We start from the raw sequence: 20,504 nt of genomic DNA on the forward strand, positions 1-20,504 counted from the left end.
CTCTTCCCAAGTCCTTCCTTTTCAAATGGGAAAAGTGAGTCTCAGAGAGGAGAGCGAGATGGTTAAGGTCTCGCAGCTGGGAGAGACCAAGCTCCTGGGTCTGGTTTATCTGGTTCTAGAGCTGTACTCCTTCTGCTTCCTCCTTCACAACATTCACCTCCTTTTCCTCACAGCACCTGCTCTGTGTGTGTGTGTGTGTGTGTGTGTGTATAGAGAAAAAGAGAGATTTAATTTTCATTTCTGTCATAGATTAAAGCTACAGAAGGGCAAGAAGAATGTCTGTCATGTATAGTGTGTTCCTAGGGCTTAACATACAACAGATACCCAAGAAATATGTGCTGGATAGATGAATGAGTGCATTGCTGGATAAGTGGCTGGCTGGCTGGACAGATGGGTGGATGGGTAGATGGATAAATAATGGATGGTGGGTGGACGGATGGATGGATAAATAATGGATGGTGGGTGGATGGATGGATGGATGGTTAGTGGGTAATGGGTGGCAGGTAGGTGAATTGATGACTGGAAGGGTGAGCAGATGGGTGGGTGGATGGAAGAGTAAATGGAAAGATGCCTGGGTAGACAAGTTGGATGAAGGCATGGATAGATAAATAAAGGATGGGTGCATGAAGGCATAAGGAAGGCATGTCAGACATGATGCCGTCCAAATCATGGGGAAAGGGTCTTGACAAGTAAAGAAGTTGTCCAGGCTGAGGAAGAAGTATAAACAAAGTCAAGGCAACAGGGCACCCAAGAGTATGACAGAAGTCTTTCCTTTCAGCCAGTGGGAAAAACAGAGAGGAAAATGGAGACATTGACAGATGTTCAATCTCAAAATAGAGAGAAGGAGATATACTGACCTCTTCAGATTAGAGACCCACCAAGACAGTTCAAAATAGTATTCCTCACCTTGATTAAATTCTTATTTTAAACCCAACCATGAAGCACCTAGTGATTGATGCCTCCCCAGTCAGACATCTCCCGAGTAGAAAAGAGGAGAATATGCTCCTCCATCCAGGACCTGCCAAGGAGAAGTCTAGCCCATCACAGGATAAGTATCCTGAAAGACAGGGAAGGTCCAGAGGGATGGCATTTGGGGTGGGCTTACAGTTTTTCCAAGGACTCCATGGATAAAAGACTCCACCAGACTGTCCCTCTATAGAGGAAATACACCATGGTCTGTCATCTCTTGTCTAGGTCTGACCAGGTACTGAGTCTTCAGCACTGGGGTCTATTCATTCTCAAAAATCCAGATAGACAAACCAATCTGCCCCCTGATTCCTACTGTCTTCCTTTGGAGACCTTTAACCTACCTTCTCTTGACCCCAGGATCAGCAAGGGTGACGAGAGTTGAACACAGATGGAAGAGGAAATGAGCAATCCTCGGCCTTTGGAGGAGGTGAGATGGATTCAACAGGGCGACAGGGAGGGAAGAGAGGAACTCATTGTTTCCTGAAGAGTACAAGAATGAAAAAATAATAATGACTTGGGCTCAGAGCTAGAAGGTTCTTTGTGATCTTCCAGATGACAACAAAAGGACTCTGGGATGGAACCCAAATTGGAGGGAGAGGGAAGAAACATAGGTATTTCTGTCTCCAAAGATCACATTCTTATCACTACGGTCCTCAGTATCCTGCTTCTCTTCTTAAAAGACCCCAATAGTCTTCCTCACACAGAATCAGGTAGAATCTCAGAATTAGCTTCAGAAATTCTCAGACCTCTACACTGAGGAAGTCATGAAGGAATGCTCACCACACTCTTGCGAAGGATGGGGACAGAGATAAAGCCACTAATGTGACAACTGGATGGGACCTTAAAAATTCTACACACACACTTATCTGCATCGGGAAACCAAGGTTCAGAGAAGAGCAGTGACTTATCCAAGGAGTCTTGTTAAGGCAGAGCCAGAACCCAGTTGGACTGACAGATTTGGCAGATAAAAATAAGAGATGTCTGGCTGAATTTGAACTTCATGTCAACAACCAAAAAACACTGGAGTATAATTATATCTCAAGCAATATTTGAGATATACTAAAATCTTAATTTTTTTATTTGACTTGTCACTAGGCACAGTCTATTTTTCCTGGCAACCCTAACTCTTTTGAATACATCTCCTGCTTCTCCTTGACCTCTTTGCCCTTGATTTTTGTCATCTCTTGGACCAGGAGGCATATGATATGTCAGGCGCCCGTCTGGCCCTGACACTGTGTGTCATGAAAGCCCGGGAAGGTTCAGAAGTAGACATAAGTGCCCTGGAACACATGTTCAAGCAGCTGAGATTTGAGAATACCACGAAGAGAGATCCCACTGCCCAGGTACTGGGCTGCCAACTCCAGGCCAAGAGAGAAGTGGGGTGGACCAGATGGGTGAGCTCTGGGGCCCTATCTGAACCCATCCATTTCTGTCCCTCCAGCAATTCCAAGAAGAATTGAAAAATTTCCAGGATGTCATAGATAACTGGAAAGAACCCGTCAGCTGCGCCTTTGTGGTGCTCATGGCTCATGGAGAAGAAGGCCTCCTCAAGGGAGAAGATGGGAAGATGGTCAAGCTGGACGACCTCTTTGAGACCTTGAACAACAAGAACTGCCGGGCCTTAAGAGGCAAGCCTAAGGTTTACATCGTGCAGGCCTGTCGAGGAGGTAAGGACAATTCGAGAACCCAGTGTCCATGTTCATAGTGCGGCCCCATACCAGGTCCAGAGCCCTAGCTAAGCCTGGCATGTGCTGAACTGTCCTGACTTTCCCCTTTTGCATCTGCCTCTCTGACCTTGACTTCTTCTCTTGGTGTTTTCAGAACACAGAGACCTCGGTGAAACAATAGGTGGAGATGAGATGGTGATGGTCACCAAGGATGAGCCTCAAACCATCCCAACTTACACAGATACCCTCCATGTCTACTCCACAGTGGAGGGTATGCACTCCCAGCTGCCCAGAGTGGCCTCTGCTCCTCCCCCTGGCCCTGATCCCTGAGCCTCTCCCCCAGGGCCCACCCTATTCCAGGGTCCCTGCACTCCCACCCCCAGAGCTTCCCCAAGCCCTCCTCTCTTAAATTCCCCAGGGTACCTTGCCTACAGACATGACGAGGATGGCTCTACCTTCATCCAAACCCTAACAGATGTGTTCTGCAACAGGAAAGGACCCATCCTGCAACTTCTGACAGAGGTAAGTTGGAACAAGATTATCTGTAACCCCCACTAAGGCTGAGCAGAGTGTAAGTGGAGGTCGCTGAGCTTCCTCCTGATCTTTCTCCCTTTTCCCCATCTCCAAACCCAACACAGAAGCTAGGATGTCTGTCTTCCAGCAACAAATTTCCCCAGTGCAGGAACTCCCAAAGCCCACAGTATGTGAATACAGATAAACATTTGTAAATAAACCATTCTTATTTAACCAATGTTTGGACAAAGTTTTTCCTTCTAACGGTGATGTGTTTTGTTGCAGATCAGAATGTAGATATAGATATAGAGACATAGCTATACCCATCCATGTAATGATTCCATAGAAACTATGGCATAGGAGGAGACAGTGGAGGTCTGCCATCTTGGGACATGGATACCCATCTGCCCTGTTCCCTAACCTCCCCGTAAGCCCATTGGCATCAGTTCCCCTAGGGACCCAGCCCCCCAAGCTGACTACACCTGTTGTTGCAGGTGACCAGGCGCATGGCAAAAGCAGAACTGGTTCAGGAAGGAACAGCGAGGAAAGTGAATCCTGAAATCCAAAGCACCCTCCGGAAACGACTCTATCTACAATAGAAGTAGAAAAAGCAGGGAGAAGCTCTCCTTCAGGTGCTCTCTCTGCCCCGCAGATATTCAGAGGCAGCTCTCACCATTCCTTAAAATCTTCTCTTCCCAAGGCTAACTGGAACCCAATCCCTCTTTCACTACACCCCCTCATCCACGTTCTTCTTAGAGCAAGCCAACCACAATTGAGCACGAGGCATGATGATAACATTAGCATCACTTCTCTCAGGCTGGATTCTCTACTTCTATTAATGCAACCTCTGAGAGCATTCACTTATCCTACTTTCTGTTCTTGTGTTCAGCTGAGATCTTCTTCTTCCTATGAATCATATCCTTGGAAATTTAACTAGATAAAGCTCATATTTTCCACTGGCAAACATTGCTTGCTCACCACCTCCCACCCCAGTGACAATTTAGCTGGCTCCTTCATCTCACCTGGAACTATAATCTCCTCCTCAGTCCACATCCATTCCATCTCCCAGTGATTTACTCAAAAACCCTGGGGTTTCTGTAAGCAAAAATTGCTCTTCCTCCTATACCCTGCTTCTGTGGCTAGCAAGTTGGTGTCAAGTTGGCCCCTTTCTCCTAATGTCTCTCCCTATAAGGCACTGAACTCTTTCCAAGGAAATCCACCCATCCATCCTCACAACTCATCTTTCAATCACAGCTGATCCCCTAGTGTCATCCTGTTATTTTGCAGAACATATAATACAGGAGGAGAGAAGTTAAGTAATGAGTCAAAAGCCACACCACAAGACATAAACAGAGTCAAGGCCTGACTTCCAGCCCAGCCTCCTTTCCTTATCTGCCAAGTTTTGATCCATCAAAAATCTTTTCTAATTAGAACTGACAAAAAAAATTTCTTTTCCTACCTTGGTGGTAGTTTTCTGAGAGACTTCTAGAAATTTTCAACAAGCACCTGCCAGGTCACCTCTGTGGAATTTCAGCCCTGGGCTGTGCTGTCTTCCAAGTCTTTGGGCACATCCACCATCTTGAAAACTTCTGACTAAAGATGAGTCTTTTCTTCCTGGTCCCTCCTCCAAACATTCCTTGGCCTCCACACCCTCGGACCCCAGGTTGGGGGTTCCGTGTTTATCAATGACTCCTCTCTTCTTGCCCCTTCATATCCTGCCAGCCACCATGCCCATCCTTGCCTGACTTTGGCACAGCCTACACACGTGCCTCAGCTGCTCTTCGCTGCAATCCTCCAAACTCCACCTCCACCCTCCCCTACCTTCATTTTTACCAACCATGGTCCTTCCTTGCCCCTCTGAGCCCATCCCTCCATCTCTCCTCCATACAACCCACAAGAATGATCTCTCTGGAAAGCTCTAGAAGACATGAGACCTATTATTTAGGGACCAAGAGCAAACCCACATCCTGACTCTCACAGCTTTGCAAACCCACCTGCCACCAGCACTCCCTCTAAGCTTCTGCTATCCCCATTCCCCCAAACTAAGGGCCCTCTCTCTCCCCTGGCCCTCTTTCCACTACCTCCCACCCCTATTTATTCCAGAAAGCCATTTCCTATAGTCCTTCTAGTTGCTGCTCCCCTCTTACTCAGAACGAAACACTGGAAATTACAATTTCTAGAGGGCAGGAAAGAATCTTTGATTGGAATAATTAGTGTTCAATAAACAGCTGTCAAATCTTGCCAAAAAAAATGTGTTGGAATCTTTGCTTTCTGTGTAAACTGTGAGGCTGAGGTAAAAGTAGTAATGGATTGATTTCTTTCTCTCGTTGTCCAGCTGCCTCCTGGGTTGTGTCTATCATGGGCAGAATTGGGAGACTCACACCATCACTCACACTGTGTCTCTTACACAAGCAAATATGTTAGGAATTTGTAAAATTACAGACCATGCTTCTGAACTAAATGACTATATTTTACATGACTGTTCCATCTCCACAATGTTCCCAAGGAGGTATCCAGACACAGAACTGTGCCTTGTTGAAACTATAAGGAAACTTGGAAATCAGCTAGTTGAAGGAACACAAATATTTAGCAAATGTATATCACTACTTTCATCCTGGTGCCCATGAGAGACATGACTAATCAATTACATCTCCTCTTCCCACTGAACTAAGATTTAGCCTCAAAGTCTTTCTCCTCTAAGTACCCAGGCAGCTGACACCCTTCTATTCACATAGGCGTTTCATTCCTGATGATGAGATATTTTTAAAGGATTTTTTTTTGGCATTCTGGTAATCAAACCCAGAGCCTTGAAGCATTTTATCACTGAGCTACATTCCCCAGCCCAGCATGTCATTCATGATCTAGTTGAGTCCCTTACTAAAGAGTGATTCTACAGGGTCATCTTCAGTGGTAGACACAGTGTTCCTCATCTGCAGCGCAGCCACAACCATGGCAGTGGTTGGGGCTCTATGCATGGAACTGGCAGAGCAAGTGGCCAAAACAGAGGTAGGCAGGTGCAGACCCCAGTATATCAAGGACGATGCACATGCCAAGTCCTATGCACCCACCCATGTACAAAGCTGCAGGCTAAATATCCAATAATCTGGAGCCTCTGAATACCAGGCTCAGAACACTATGGCCCACTTGAAAACTCCAGTCTGCAGCCTTTTTTCCACAAATAAAGCTCTGTTGCCACACAGCCATGCTCATCCATCTGCATGCTGTCTGTGGCTGCTTCTGTCCAACAAGGGAGAGTGAAGTAGTTACAACAGGCAGCCTATGGCCTGCAAAGCTGAAAATATTTTCTTTAGGGCCCTAATAAAAAAAGGTTTGACAACTATCCTTCCAGTAAATTCGAAGTGTCCATGAAAACCACAATTAAATAGAACCTCACCCCCATTAGGATGGCTATTACCAAAAACACAGGAGTGCTCTGGGGTCCCAGCTACCACGTTCTCTGCTCTCCACCTCTGCCACCACCACCACCACCATGCTCTGGATCTGCACACTGCTCGCCACCATCATGGGCCAGCAGCAGCTGCACTGTCGCCACTGTGGCCAACAGGAGAACAGGACCTGCGTCCTGGCCACCTCTTCCAGGAGCCCACCAAGCCGAAAACTAAAGTCACTGCCCCCAGCATGAAGGATGAACCACTGCTGAGAAGACCTCGCCATCACCATTACCACCACCCCACCCTACCCCTGCGTGGCCATCCTTCCTATTGAATACCATGATATGGGGCAGATGTATAAGAAAGCTGGGCTTCCTTTGGCACAGCCAAGGAGGTGGATCTTCCCAAGGTCTTTTAGCATTGGGAAGCCCTGAAGCCCAAGGAGACAATCTTTATATCACATTTGCAAGTAATGGCATAGTAAATGAAAAGTTGTTAGAAGGATTTAGCCAAGAGGTTCAAATTACAGAAGCCCACCATTGCTATCTATGGCTTCCAAATTGCCATGACAAACATACATTCTGAAAGGTATAGTCTCCTTCCTGACATTTCCATTAAAGATCCCAAAGAAAGAGAATTTCTCTTCAATACCATTGATGCCTTGTATGAAGAAGAAAGCAGCCTGGGCCTTTCATTGGATGGAGAACAATTGTAACCTTTGCCTCTGTAGAGGGAATCTCTCCTGCTTCTTTTGTATCCATATTCTGGCTCAAGAAACAGGACTGGTGCCTGACCTCACTCTTTCCAATAAACTTATTAGCAGAGGTGAGGGTTTACTGGACTTTGACAGCATGATGTTCAAACACCTGCTACACCAACAGTGGGAGCAAAAATAGGGAGATGTAGGTCAAAGGGTACAAAGAATTAGATGCACAGGCAGAGCAAGGCTAGAGGATGCACATGAGGGCTGCCCTCCAGGATTTCCTATGCACCTAGGGTTTATGCTAAGAAAGAAGATTCCAGGTGATCTTGCCACAATAAAGGGGGGTAACTGTAAGATGAAGAATAAGTTAATTGGGGTATCTGTGAGATGATGAATATATTAATTATTTCTACTATAGCAACCTTTTTCTATATCTATATGTATATTAAATACTGTTTTACTCCTTAGATATATCCAATAAGTTTTTAACTTCCAGTTTTGCTAAAGTTGGCCAGAGTTGGTCACCGCCAAAAACTGTACCTCATCTAATAGTCTCCCCACCCCTCTTCTGAATAAAAGTTTTCTTTAATCACTCAATAAAGCAGCAGCTGGGGATGTAGCTCAGTAGTAAAGCACTTGAATAGCAAGCATAAGGCCCCGGGTTTGATCCCCAGCAATGAAAAAAGAAAGTAAGGATTTGAAAGTTTAGCCTAGATATTTCTTATTGTGAATCAGGAACATTTTTTTCCCCTTTGTGGTACTAGGGAAGGAACCTGAGGCCTCTACATGCTAGGCTAGCATCCACCACTGGTTTATAGGTTTTGCAGGACCTGTACATTGGGTGGAGGAAGAGTCCCTCTTTAAGAAAAATACAAAACACCTGTACAGAATTAGTTCAGCCCCACAAACAAAATGGCCAGGGTTTCTCCCAGGACCTCCTGAGGGTCCTGGAAAGAAAGGGCCTTGCAGCTTATGCTGCATTCGTTTCTCTGAAAACCCACCTCTAACTGCTCTGTTCTCCAAGTCATTCCTGAAATGCAAATCAGGCATTTAAAAATGTGGATCTGGGCCCGGCTGGCAGAGTGCTTGACTGGTGTGCATGAGGCCCTGGGTTCCATTTCTAGCACTGGAAATAAAAAAGTTAAAATGCACATCTGACCTGCTAAGCATCCTCTTAAAATCTTTCATAATCTCCTGTTCTTTGGATAAGAAAAAAAAGTCTTAACTTCTAGGTCCCTACATGTTCTCCTCTCTTCCCCTTCACTTTTTCTGCCCCAGTCACTTTGGCCTTTTCCCCCATCACCCAAATAGGCTCTCTCCCACTTCAGAGCCCTCTACCAAGATCATTCCTCCCAATCATCTTTAGCCATCTTTTTTCCCTTTTGTGGTACTAGGGAAGGAACCCGAGGCCTCACACCTGCTAGGCTAGCATCCACCACTGGGCTGCACCCTCAGCCTCCAACCACCTTTTTTTTTTTTAAAGAGAGAGTGGGGGGGGGGGAGAGAGAGAGAATTTTTAATATTTATTTTTTTAGTTCTCGACGGACACAACATCTTTGTTGGTATGTGGTGCTGAGGATCGAACCCGGGCCGCACGCACGCCAGGCGAGCGCGCTACCGCTTGAGCCACATCCCCAGCCCCTCCAACCACCTTTTTATCTGTCATATTACAGCTCAAATATCATTTCTTCAGATAAGACCAAGGTTTATTTTTTGTTGATTTTTTTCTTCAAAACTAAAACCACACTTTAAAATTATACATTAATTTTATAAAACAAAGTGAATTCAGGGCTGGGGATATAGCTTAGTTGGTAGAGTGCTTGCCTCACATGCACAAGGCCCTGGGTTCAATCCCCTGAAACACACACACACACACACACACACACACACACACACAAGAATTAAAATGGTAAAATATAAAAGTGAATAAAATAAAATTATGTTTTCTGTTATGTGATTATTTAGAATCTGGTTCCTATACTTGATGGTTCCAAGACTAAACTTCTGTTTTCAGAAGCCAGTGGGCTTTGGGGTGTGGGGGTGTCATTTGTTACTGCAGCATAACCTATTCTGTGCTGACTAATACACCACCAGACAAGGTCGAAGTGAAGGAGGCAGTTTAAAAGTGCACATTATAATGGATAAATGGATAAAGAAAATGCAGTGTATACAAAAAATGAGTTTTATTCATCAATAAAGAAGAACAAAACTATGTTATTTGCAGCAAAATGGATGGAACTTGAGAGCATTATGTTAAACAAAATAAGACAAAATCAGAAAGTCAAGTGTCATATGTTTTCTATCATATGTGGAAGCTAGGGAGGAAAAAGGAAAAGAAAGGTGGGAGGAGAATCTCATGAAAATGGAAGGCAGGCCAGTAGAGTAAAGGAAAGAGACCAGCGGGAAGAAGGAAGAGAAGGAAAGGGGAAACAGTGGGGAATAATATAAACCAAAGTATATTATTATAGCATGCATGTGCATGTATGACTAGGTAACAACAAATTTCACTATTACATATAATTGTAATGCACCAATGAAAAATATAGAAAAAAAATTTTAAATGTACATATCATAATGAATGGCATGTTAAGGGTTCCTAGCAACCACAGAAGAAATGTACAGAATCCATGAGCTAAAAACAAGCCCACTTTCTATGAGTAATTTCTACTTCCTGGCATTCAAATTTTATCCACTACCAAAGAAGCACAGCCATTTACAAGTGCAGCATGGTCATGTCCTGGGCAACAGTTTATTCAGGGTTATATGAACCAGGCTGTGAGGGGGATTAAGAAAAGACAAACAGACACAAAAGTAGAGAAAAGGCCAGGACCTAGTGGATCAGCCAAACTCTGGTGGAAGAAGACTGACCACCGCAAGCTTGGCATATTTATTACATAGGTTTAAACATCAGAAGGCATTATTGTGAGAAATCTTCAAGATAAACAAAGCTGAAGCTGAGGGTAAAAGAAGCCCAATTAGGGCTTATCAAGCTTGTGCTTATAATTCTCTTTCTCTGGGCAGCAGCTGTTTGAACCAACGTTATGAACTAATAAAATTCCTTAGTTAGCAAGGAATTTCACTATGAACACGGCGTCACCATACAACTGGGCCATCTCCACCGGCACCTTCACACTAAGAGTTCTCCAGAGGGGTGTTGCCTCTGTCTCTTGGCAGTTCAAAGACCATCATTCATTCACCACTCCCGACACAGCATGAGGTGCAAGAAAGACAATGAGATTTCGAGCTTTGGGAACTGATCCACCTGCACTGTGAACACTTGTGTTATCTGAGATTAAAATATTCCATCTGTTTATGAAGTTGTTCTTCCAGGAAATCAATTATAAGCAATCAATTATAAGCCCCGGACAATTCATTCAATTAATCCCCCTACTGATGATGCATGTCCTCGCCCAGAATCCACACCCAAGACCTCAAGGCAGGATCCCTGCACTTAGTCGGCCTCCTATAGCTCCTGACAGTACACAGCAAAAGAGGAGGAAAGGCAAGAAGAGGAGGACGACGAAAATGGAACTTGATTCTTTCTGATTTCACCAGCAATATCAAGCCATCTCCTTTCCAACCTTTTTTGCCCTCCACAGAGCCACCATCATTGTGTCCCCTACAGTGTACATGCTATCACCAGCTGGTCAGCAACCCCATCTCTGAGACACATGTACAGATGCACCCAGAACCCTCCTTTTCCTCCTCCAAACTGCTACAGCCTGACAGCCTCAACTCTCCCTCTTGTTCCCCAGGCCTAGGTTCATCATCTGATTCCTACAGGAATATTTTATAAACTATTCCTAACCTTGTGGCTGAGGGTAGAGTTCAGTGGTTAGAGCACTTACCTGGCTTGCACAGGCCCTGGATTCCCTCCCCAGAGCTGCAAAAATAAATAAATAATAAACCCTAGTGATTCGTTCTTGCCTTTTGAGGCCTTCATTACCTGAATTTTGGTTTGGGGAGTTTTGTTGTTGTGGTGGTGGTGGTGGTGGTGGTTTGGTACCAGTGATTGAACTCAGTCACTCGAACACTGAGCCACATCTCCAGTTCTATTTTGTACTTTATTTAGAGACAAGGTCTCACTGAGTTGCTCAGCACCTTGCTTTTGTTGAGACTGGCTTTGAACTCTTGATCCTCCTGCCTCAGCCTCCCTAGTGGCTGGGATGACAGGCATGTGCCACGACTCCTGACTCAATTCCTATATTAACTTCTATCTGTTAAAATATCTCAAGTGCTTCTCCAACACAAATGAACCTTGAAAACATTATGTTAACAGAAATAAGCCAGACACAAAGAAATGTTATATGGTTCCACTAATAAGAAGAACCCCAGAGCAGGCAAGTTCATAGAGAAAGTAAATTAGAAATTATCAGGAGCTGTGGGTAGGGGAGGATAGGGAGTTATTATTTAATGGTTAAAAAGTTTCTATGTGAGGTGATAAAAAAAAGTTTTGGAAATAGATGGTGGTGATGATTGTATAACAATGTGAATATAATTCATACCACTGAATGTATGCTCCAAAAAATGGTTAGAATGCAAATGCTCTGTTATATATAATTTACCACAGATTTTAAAGAATTATATAATAAATCAAAAAACAATGAAACATGAACTTTGAATGGGTGGATGGTATAGTATGTGAATTACATTGCAATGAACTTATTCAAGTAATTTGGATGTTTGGGGGATGGGGGCTGGCAAACATAAAACTAAGTGAGGAAGGTTAACATCAACAGGAATGTCACATGGATGATGTGATGTCATGAGATGATGTGATAAAAGGGGTGCTTCTGCTACTGCTCTGCTTTCTGGAACCAATGTAGTCATGAGGGAAACATCACACAAATCCACATTAATTGACATTCTTTCTCAAGACTGGCAAGGTTGTGTAAAACAAGGAGAGGCTGAGGAATTGTCACAGGCAAGAGGAAACGAAGGAGACATGACAATAAAAGGCGATGTGGGACTTGTCCTTCTGTGCCTAGTTTCTTTCACTTGATATGATGATCTCCAGATCCATCCATGTTGCTGCAAATGACAGGATTTTGTCCTTTGTGTGGCTGATGGTATTCCATTCTGTGTATATATACCCTCTTTTCCAGAGGCCAAGGGAGAGCAGGGTAGAAGGGTGGATGGAGAGAGATGGATTAACTGGTGCAAAGTCACAGCCAAATGGGAGGGTTAAGTTCTACTGTTCTCGAACACTGAAGGGTGACTAGAGTCAATAGTAATAAGTCATATCATTCAAAAGTGCTAAAAGAGAATGTTCTTAATGCAAAAAAATGGAAAATGTTTGACAGATAAACTAAATATCCTAAGTCATTCATTACACACTGTAAAAATGTATCAAAATATCACACTATATTCCAAGATGATATAAACTTATTATCTGTCAATGAAAATGGCCAAATAAAAGGTGATGTACTACTCTGGGTAAAATAGTCAGAGAGCAAAAAATGGAAAAAAAATGGCTAAGTCTGGAGTTTTTACTTTAAAACTAACTAAATAAATAGGGTGTTTTCTTCTCAAAATACCATCGCTCCAGTCTCAAAATGAGTGAACATCAGACAAACCCAAACAGAGAGGCATTCTGCAACACACCTAGCCAGTACTCTTCAAAATTCTTGAGATCATGAAAAGACAGGCCTGTCACAGATCAGAGAAAACTGGAGACAAGATGATTAAACACCGTGTGGCATTGTGGATGGGAGCCTACAATGGAAAAAGGGTATTTGTGGTGAAATCTATGTATAATTCAGAGTTGAGTTAGTAATCGAGCGACAACATGAGTCTTGACAAATGTACCCTGCTTGTGTCACATGTTAACATTCAAGGAAGTAAATGAAGGATGTATAAAAACTATTCTATTTTGGCAACTTTTCTGTAAACTTAAAATTATTCCAAAATAAGAAGTTTATTTAATGTTGCAATGAACATAGGAATAACAATCTCTCTTCAAGGATTTGATCATTCCATAATGTAAATATTTAGCATAACATCATTTAGCATAACCCCATAAACATGCACAATTATAATTTGCCAACTAAACTTTTTAAAAGAAGTTTACCTCTCTTATTGCTTTAAGAGAGGTAAATAGGGAGCCTACATCCTGGAAACAAATTTTTACTCCTCACACTTCAGATAGAGCCCTAATATCCAGAGTATACAAAGAACTCAAAAAATTAGACAATAAGATAACAAATAACCCAATCAACAAATGGGCCAAGGATCTGAACAGACACTTCTCAGAGGAGGACATACAATCAATCAACAAGTACATGAAAAAATGCTCACCATCTCTAGCAGTCAGAGAAATGCAAATCAAAACCACCCTAAGATACCATCTCACTCCAGTAAGATTGGCAGCCACTATGAAGTCAAACAACGACAAGTGCTGGCGAGGATGTGGAGAAAAGGGTACACTTGTACATTGCTGGTGGGACTGCAAATTGGTGCGGCCAATTTGGAAAGCAGTTTGGAGATTCCTGGGAAAGATGGGAATGGAACCACCATTTGACCCTGCTATTGCCCTTCTCAGACTATTCCCTGAAGACCTTAAAAGAGCATGCTACAGGGATACTGCCACATCGATGTTCATAGCAGCACAATTCACAATAGTCAGACTGTGGAACCAACCCAGATGCCCTTCAATAGATGAATGGATAAAAAAAAAATGTGGCATCTATACACAATGGAGTACTATGCAGCAATAAAAAATGACAAAATCATAGAATTTGCAGGGAAAGGGATGGCACTAGAGCAGATTATGCTTAGTGAAGCTAGCCAATCCCTAAAAAACAAATACCAAATGTCTTCTTTGATATAATGAGAGCAACTATGAACAGAGCAGGGAGGAAGAGCAGGAAGAAAAGATTAACATTAAACAGAGACATGAGATGGGAGGGAAAGGGAGAGAAAAGGGAAATTGCATGGAAATGAAGGGAGACCCTCATTGCTATACAAAATTACATATAAGAGGTTGTGAGGGGAATGGGAAAATAAACAAGGAGAGAAATGAATTACAGTAGATGGGGTAGAGAGAGAAGATGGGAGGGGAGGGGAGGGGGGATAGTAGGGGATAGGAAAGGTAGCAGAATACAACAGTTACTAATAGGGCAGTATGTAAAATTGTGGATGTGTAACCGACGTGATTCTGCAATCTGCATTTGGGATAAAATTGGGGGTTCATAACCCACTTCAATCTAATGTATGAAATATGATATGTCAAGAGCTTTGTAATGTTGTGAACAACCAATAAAAAAATGTTAAAAAATAAAAAATAAATAAAAGAAGTTTAATGAAAACAAAAAAATAATAACTAGGGTAGTTTGTGTGTGTTTACTATTTTTTAATTTTTTTATTTACATGTAATGACTGCACTTATTGCCAGGGAGGGTGATAGTTCAACATGTACACGCAGCATACACTGATCAAATGAGAGAAATCAGCATTTCCCTCTCCTCATCATTTCTTGAAAACATATTTTATTTATTTGGTTTTCTTTTTTCTTCTGGGGGCTGGGGACAGAATAGAACCCAGGGCCTCATACAGCCGTCTATAAGCTCTGTCCCCGAGGTCCAGCCCAGCCCTCCCTGTCATTTCATTAGATTTGGAGCCTTCAAGCTCCTGTCTTCCAGATCTTCATAAAATATGTAAAAGGATATTGTGTTTTGTTTCCCTAATTTAATCTTGATTGCAACTGGGTTATTCATTGCTAATTACAAAGTAAAGAAAAGCTGGAGTGTCTAATCCATGTAAATGAGTTTGTCAGCTCTAATCTGTTGCCAGTAATTTCTGATTGGCAAATCATAAATTTTGAAATTTCACTTGAAAATAATTTACAGTTTTTCCCTGGTGCTTGGGGTTCAAATACCATGGTGTCAAAGTGGACCATCTTTCAACTGCTGCATGCCATCCTGGGTGGGCTTGAATCTGTGTGTGTGTATACATGTGTTTGGGCCTCACACACCCCAGATAAGCATTTTATAAGCACTCCACCGCTGTGCTGCACTCCCAGCCCCTGGGTTTAACTTTTTAGGTCAACATATCTACCTCTTTGCCCAGATTCTTGATGATGGGAGAGTGGAGAGACAGGCAATAGATACATTTTCTAACAAACATTTTCCACCTACCATCTTCCCACTGAAGATTCTATAGCATAGGTGGGAAGATGGGATAAACAATCCTCCCTCCGAAACCACAGAATTAAAGGCTTTGCATGCCCAGAAGTCATGTCCCAGATCTTTCATGTGGACTTGTGCATGTATCCAAGTGCATGTTTCTATATTACAGTTTCCCAAAGTTTAGTCTTTTGCATTCCACCTTCATCCCTTATGTATTGTTATTCTGTTGATATTTTTCTTTAAAACAGTTGCATTTTTAAATTAAAAGGAAACTGTTATCCATGCAGTGGAATATTATTTGGCAATATAAAGGAATGAAAGACTGATACAGGCTACAATGTAGACGAACCATTATGCTAAATGAGAAAAGTCAGTTGCAAAAAGCAATGTATGTTCTTATTCTATGAAATTCCCAGAACAACCAAGTCCACAGAGACAGCAAACAGATTAGTGGTTGCTAGGGGTTAAACAAAGGTACATGAGAGTGACTGCTAATGGGCACAGGGTTTCCTTTTGGAGTGATGAGAAAGTTTCAGAAATGTATAGTGGTAATGGTTGCACTACTCTGAATATACAAAAAAAAACTGAATTATATATTTTCAAAGGGTGAATTTTGTAATATGTGAATTATATATCCCAAAAACACCTGTTAAGTTAGGTAGATAGTTTAGCCATATGCAGGTGGATAGGGAATGGAAAACAAAGGGCCATAACTTACAGGAAGGACATCAGATATTCACACCAAAAAGAATCCACAAGTCACAGGACTGGTGATAACAGGAAACCTTATTAGTGCAGGAAAATGGGCGAGGTGGCACACACCTGTAATCCCAGAAACTCAGGCGGCTGAGGCAAGAGAGACCCTAAGCAACTTAGTGAGATCTTGTCTCTAAATAAAAAATAGAAAGGGCTGGGGATGTGGCTCAATGGTTAAGCACCCCTAGGTCCAATCCCTGGTACAAAAAAAAAAAAATTGATTGTGATCCCTTGGGGAAACTCAGTTTCAAGACCTCATCTCTTGTGACCAGGCCATCAGGACCCTCCCTTTGTGACTAAGTCAACCCTCACAAGGGAAGTTTGCTGAGTTTGTCCTCTTGCATTAACAGTAAAAAAAAAAAAAAAAAAAAAAAAAAAAAAAAAAAAAGCAAATGCCACCAGCCCTGCAGAGACCTGTTAAAACCCTCCTAATTAGCACAGTTGGATGAGCTAACAATAAAACACCTGGTGGCAATATAAATTGCTACAACCTTAGGAAAACAGCTTTGTCAAGAGGTGTAAATTCTCTACACTTTTTGGTTTTGGCATTTTGTTTGTTTTTTGGCTTTTGTTTTGTTTTGGTCTTCCTGTACTAGGAATAAACCCAGGGTCTTGCATATGGTACAAGTGCACTAACACTGAGCTACACCCCCAACTTCCTTTGATCCGTAATTCCACTTTGGAGCAGTTACCATAAGGAAATGACAAAGGAAGAAAATTTTTAAGCTGTTATTTCAGTTTTATCTGTAATTAGCAAGAGCCACAGAAAGGGCAAGCATACATGCACTCCATGCAGTGTGAAGCAGCCACATGGTCTTTACAAGGTAATTACAAGGAGTATGCGGAACTGGGGCAGGGTACAGGGATCAAATAATGTTAGGTGGGGGAAAGCTCATAGGAAAATGATGTTTATGCACTTCCAACTGAACCCAAATAGATGTGCATATGAACCAAGAATGGAAAGAGGGGCTGGGGTTGTGGCTCAGCGATAGAACACTCGCCGGGCATGTGTGAGGGGCTTGAGTTTGCACCACATATAAATAAATAAAATAAAGATATTGTGTCCACCTACAACTAAAAAAAAACTGAGTTTAAAAAAAATAAAAACAATGGAAAGAAAGTACAAGAGTCTCTCAACATGGCATGATTTTTTGCACGTTCTTTCCTCTACCTGGAATGTCTTCTCTCTCTCTCTCTCCCTCCCTCCCTCCCTCACACATACACACACACACACACACACACACACACATTCACATATGCACATACACACTGATATACCTATACATATATACGCACACAGAACACTTCCATATACATATGCACAGTCACATACACATTCATATGCTCATGTAAACACACGTACACACACACACTCATACACATATGCACACATAATTTCAGATGGTCCCCAACTTACAATAGTTCAACTTACTATTTTTTTTTACTTTAGATTACAAGAAAGCAATATACATTCAATAAAAGCTGTCCTTTGGATTTTGAATTTTGATCTTTGCACAGGCTGTCAGTATGTGATGGGATATTCTCTGGGGATGCCAGAGAGAAACAGCCACAGGCAAGTGTCAGCCAAGCAATCACAAGGGGAAGCAACCAACACTCCATGGAGTGCTGTTGCTAAGCCATGATGAGTGACGCTCAGGCGGCTAGGTGGATTCAGTACATTTTCTTTTTTTTTTTTTTAAAGAGAGAGTGAAAGAGGAGAGAGAGAGAGAGAGAATTTTAAATATTTATTTTTTAGTTCTCGGCGGACACAACATCTTTGTTGGTATGTGGTGCTGAGGATCGAACCCGGGCCGCACGCACGCCAGGCGAGCGCGCTACCGCTTGAGCCACATCCCCAGCCCCTGTACATTTTCAATGTACACTCTCTTCTTGGACACCTGGCCCACGTCACCACTCTGTGAAGCGTCCCTTTGCCTTTTCAGGTAGTACGAGTTCCTTCCTCCATGATCTAACACTTTGGAGATTTCTGTCCACTCATGCATTCATCCAACAAATATTATTTGGACAGTAACATCCCTGCAGGAGCTAGCAGGAATAAAGGCAGCAACCAGACCCAGTCTCTTCTCTCCAGCCCTCACACTCAGTTGTGTTACTGGCAGCCAAGCCAAGGACCTATCTGGATCCTGGCTGACCAGGGACTCAACCATCCAGTTGCATAAGAAATAAGCAAACGATATACAAAGGAAAAACAAATTTAATGGGGTTTGGATTTAATGTTCTCTCCCTGGTACAGAGAGAGAGAAACCCTTACAAAGGGTGATTTCCTTCATAGACATAAATTTGTACTTTACAGTTAAAACGACTCTCCTGTTTTCAGAGCTACTCCGAGTTCTGACGTTTCTCAGAATAATCATTGAAACAATCCTTATGCCAGAGAGGCCAGTGGCAGGGAGGGGCAGAGCCTTCTAGAGGTTGGGAAAGAGCTTGACTTTCCACATCTGGAAGTGACCTACCATGGGGCAGCTGCTAGCCTGCCAGGCATGAGGGGTGAAGTCATCCGGTCATATTTTAGGTGGCATATTCTAGTCTCCTACACCATGTTTGCAATTTTAGAGGTAAGGAGTTCTGTGTCAACCAAATCTCCCCATCTGTCATGGGTACTGCAGAAAATGTTCCTGCTTTGAGAGGATGCTGACCTAGACCAGGGTTCAAACCCTGCATGCTGCCTGTTTTGTGAAGTTTCACTGGCTCAGCTGTGACTATCACTCTATGGCTGCTTCTGATCTACAAAGACAGAGGGGACAGAGACCATGTGGCTCACAAAACTGAAACTATCTGGCCCTTTACTCTCTGGTCCTTTCCAGAAAAATATTGCCCAACCTCTGAGTTAGAATTATTCAGTTTTCTCTCAGAGTATTTTAGCAGCCTCCTGGAGCTGTGAGCAAATCATTTTTCCTTTGTTTTTTGGGGTTTTTTTATTCCAAGTTGCTGATCTCAGTGCCCAGGACAGAGAATTAAAGGAAGAAATGGGCAGACACATCCTCCTAAAACCAAAGTGACATCAACTCTGACCCTTGGATGTGTGCCCCACTGTGCTAGGCTCTTTACATGCACCTGTCTCTGATCTTCATGTTCACAATGACTCTGCACAAAAGGTGTCATTATCCGCCTTCAGAGAAGATGTGGAGGCTTCATGAGATAAACACTCCCACTCAAGGACAAGGTGACAAGTGACACAAGATAGCCTGTGGAGGCTTGGTGCTATTCCCACATGTGGCTTCTTAAAAGGGGCTTTGGGGTCAATCAGGCTTCATACACCTAAGACATGGACAGAAATGTCACAGCAAACCTCTGAACCAGTGTAAGTCAGAGGCTAAGGTGACGAAGGGGGGCGGGGGCTGAGGCCAATGGCAGGTAGGGGAAGAACCTTCTAGAGGTTGGGAAAGAGCTTGACTTTCCACATCTGGAAGGTGACCTACCGTGGGGCAGCTGCTAGCCTGGCAGTAACTAGGCATCGTAAAGCTAAAGTAGTGTTCTACCTCACCTTCCTTTTGTTCAGGAGCTCCATCCCCATGCCCATTTAATTTATTTTGAGACAGGACTCTCACTAAATTGCCCAGGCCAGCCTTGAACTTGTGCTCCTCCTGCCTCAGTCTCCCAAGTAGCTGGGATTTCAAGCACTGCCACTATGCCAGGGGTTTGCATCTTTATTCTAAAACCCCAGGTCATCTCTCCTAAACACTTGGAGATCATATTCCATTTTGTGCCAAAAATGGTCTGCGTAGTAAATTTCTATAACTACATAAAGTCCAATCAAGGAGAAGATAACAACAATCATTTTTTTCTCAAAACACTACATAATAAGTTATTGTTAGGATGATATAATGTTATTAAGTATGTCTTGTAGCCTCAACCAGAAAAGAATTGTGTAGGGCCTGGGGTATAGCTCAGAGGCAGAGTTCATGCCAGTATACACAGGCCCTGGGTTCCATGCCCAGCAGCAAGACCAAAAAAGAAAAGACAAAGTGTGATCAGTGTATCTTGCAACAAATACATGTAATTGCCTTCTTCTATTCCTAAAACTTCTAAATTAAATACTTTTTAGTTAACATTTTTTTTTTGGTTTGGCATATATTCTATTGGAGTTCTGTGGCACCTTCTCAGACTTCTTCATCCTTGAAAGACAAGCATAACCTCTGATTATACTCTAATGAGAATAAAAATAAACAAGTATAAAATAAATGGGTAGCAATCAGAGTTGTTACTGCTTGAAAACTGAGGACCACTGTGCTGAGCTTCCCTAATCATTCCCAAATAAAATTCTAGTTATAAAATCCCAAAAGGGTGCCAGTTGCTCCTTACCCATTTCTTTTCATCCTTGACTAATGTCCCCAAGGAGACTAAAGTCCTAATCTAG

At 42.7% G+C, this 20,504-nt stretch overlaps 2 protein-coding genes across 6 annotated transcripts in view; one reads left to right on the top strand and one right to left on the bottom strand.

Moving 5' to 3' along the window:
• Positions 1-20,504, bottom strand: part of SLC1A6 (solute carrier family 1 member 6) — a 140,882-nt gene that overhangs the window by 83,997 nt on the left and 36,381 nt on the right. The gene's annotated exons all lie outside the window — the stretch shown is intronic.
• On the top strand, positions 1,358-3,748 carry CASP14 (caspase 14; the record flags this gene model as incomplete). The annotated part of the gene is made up of 6 exons (XM_081285761.1): positions 1,358-1,396; positions 2,163-2,312; positions 2,411-2,636; positions 2,791-2,907; positions 3,055-3,158; positions 3,644-3,748. 6 exons carry the CDS (start codon positions 1,358-1,360, stop codon positions 3,746-3,748), a joined length of 741 nt encoding a protein of 246 aa, XP_081141887.1.

This window comes from Spermophilus citellus (genome assembly GCF_964194105.1).
Source record: "Spermophilus citellus genome assembly, chromosome: 3".
NCBI lineage: Eukaryota > Metazoa > Chordata > Mammalia > Rodentia > Sciuridae > Spermophilus > Spermophilus citellus.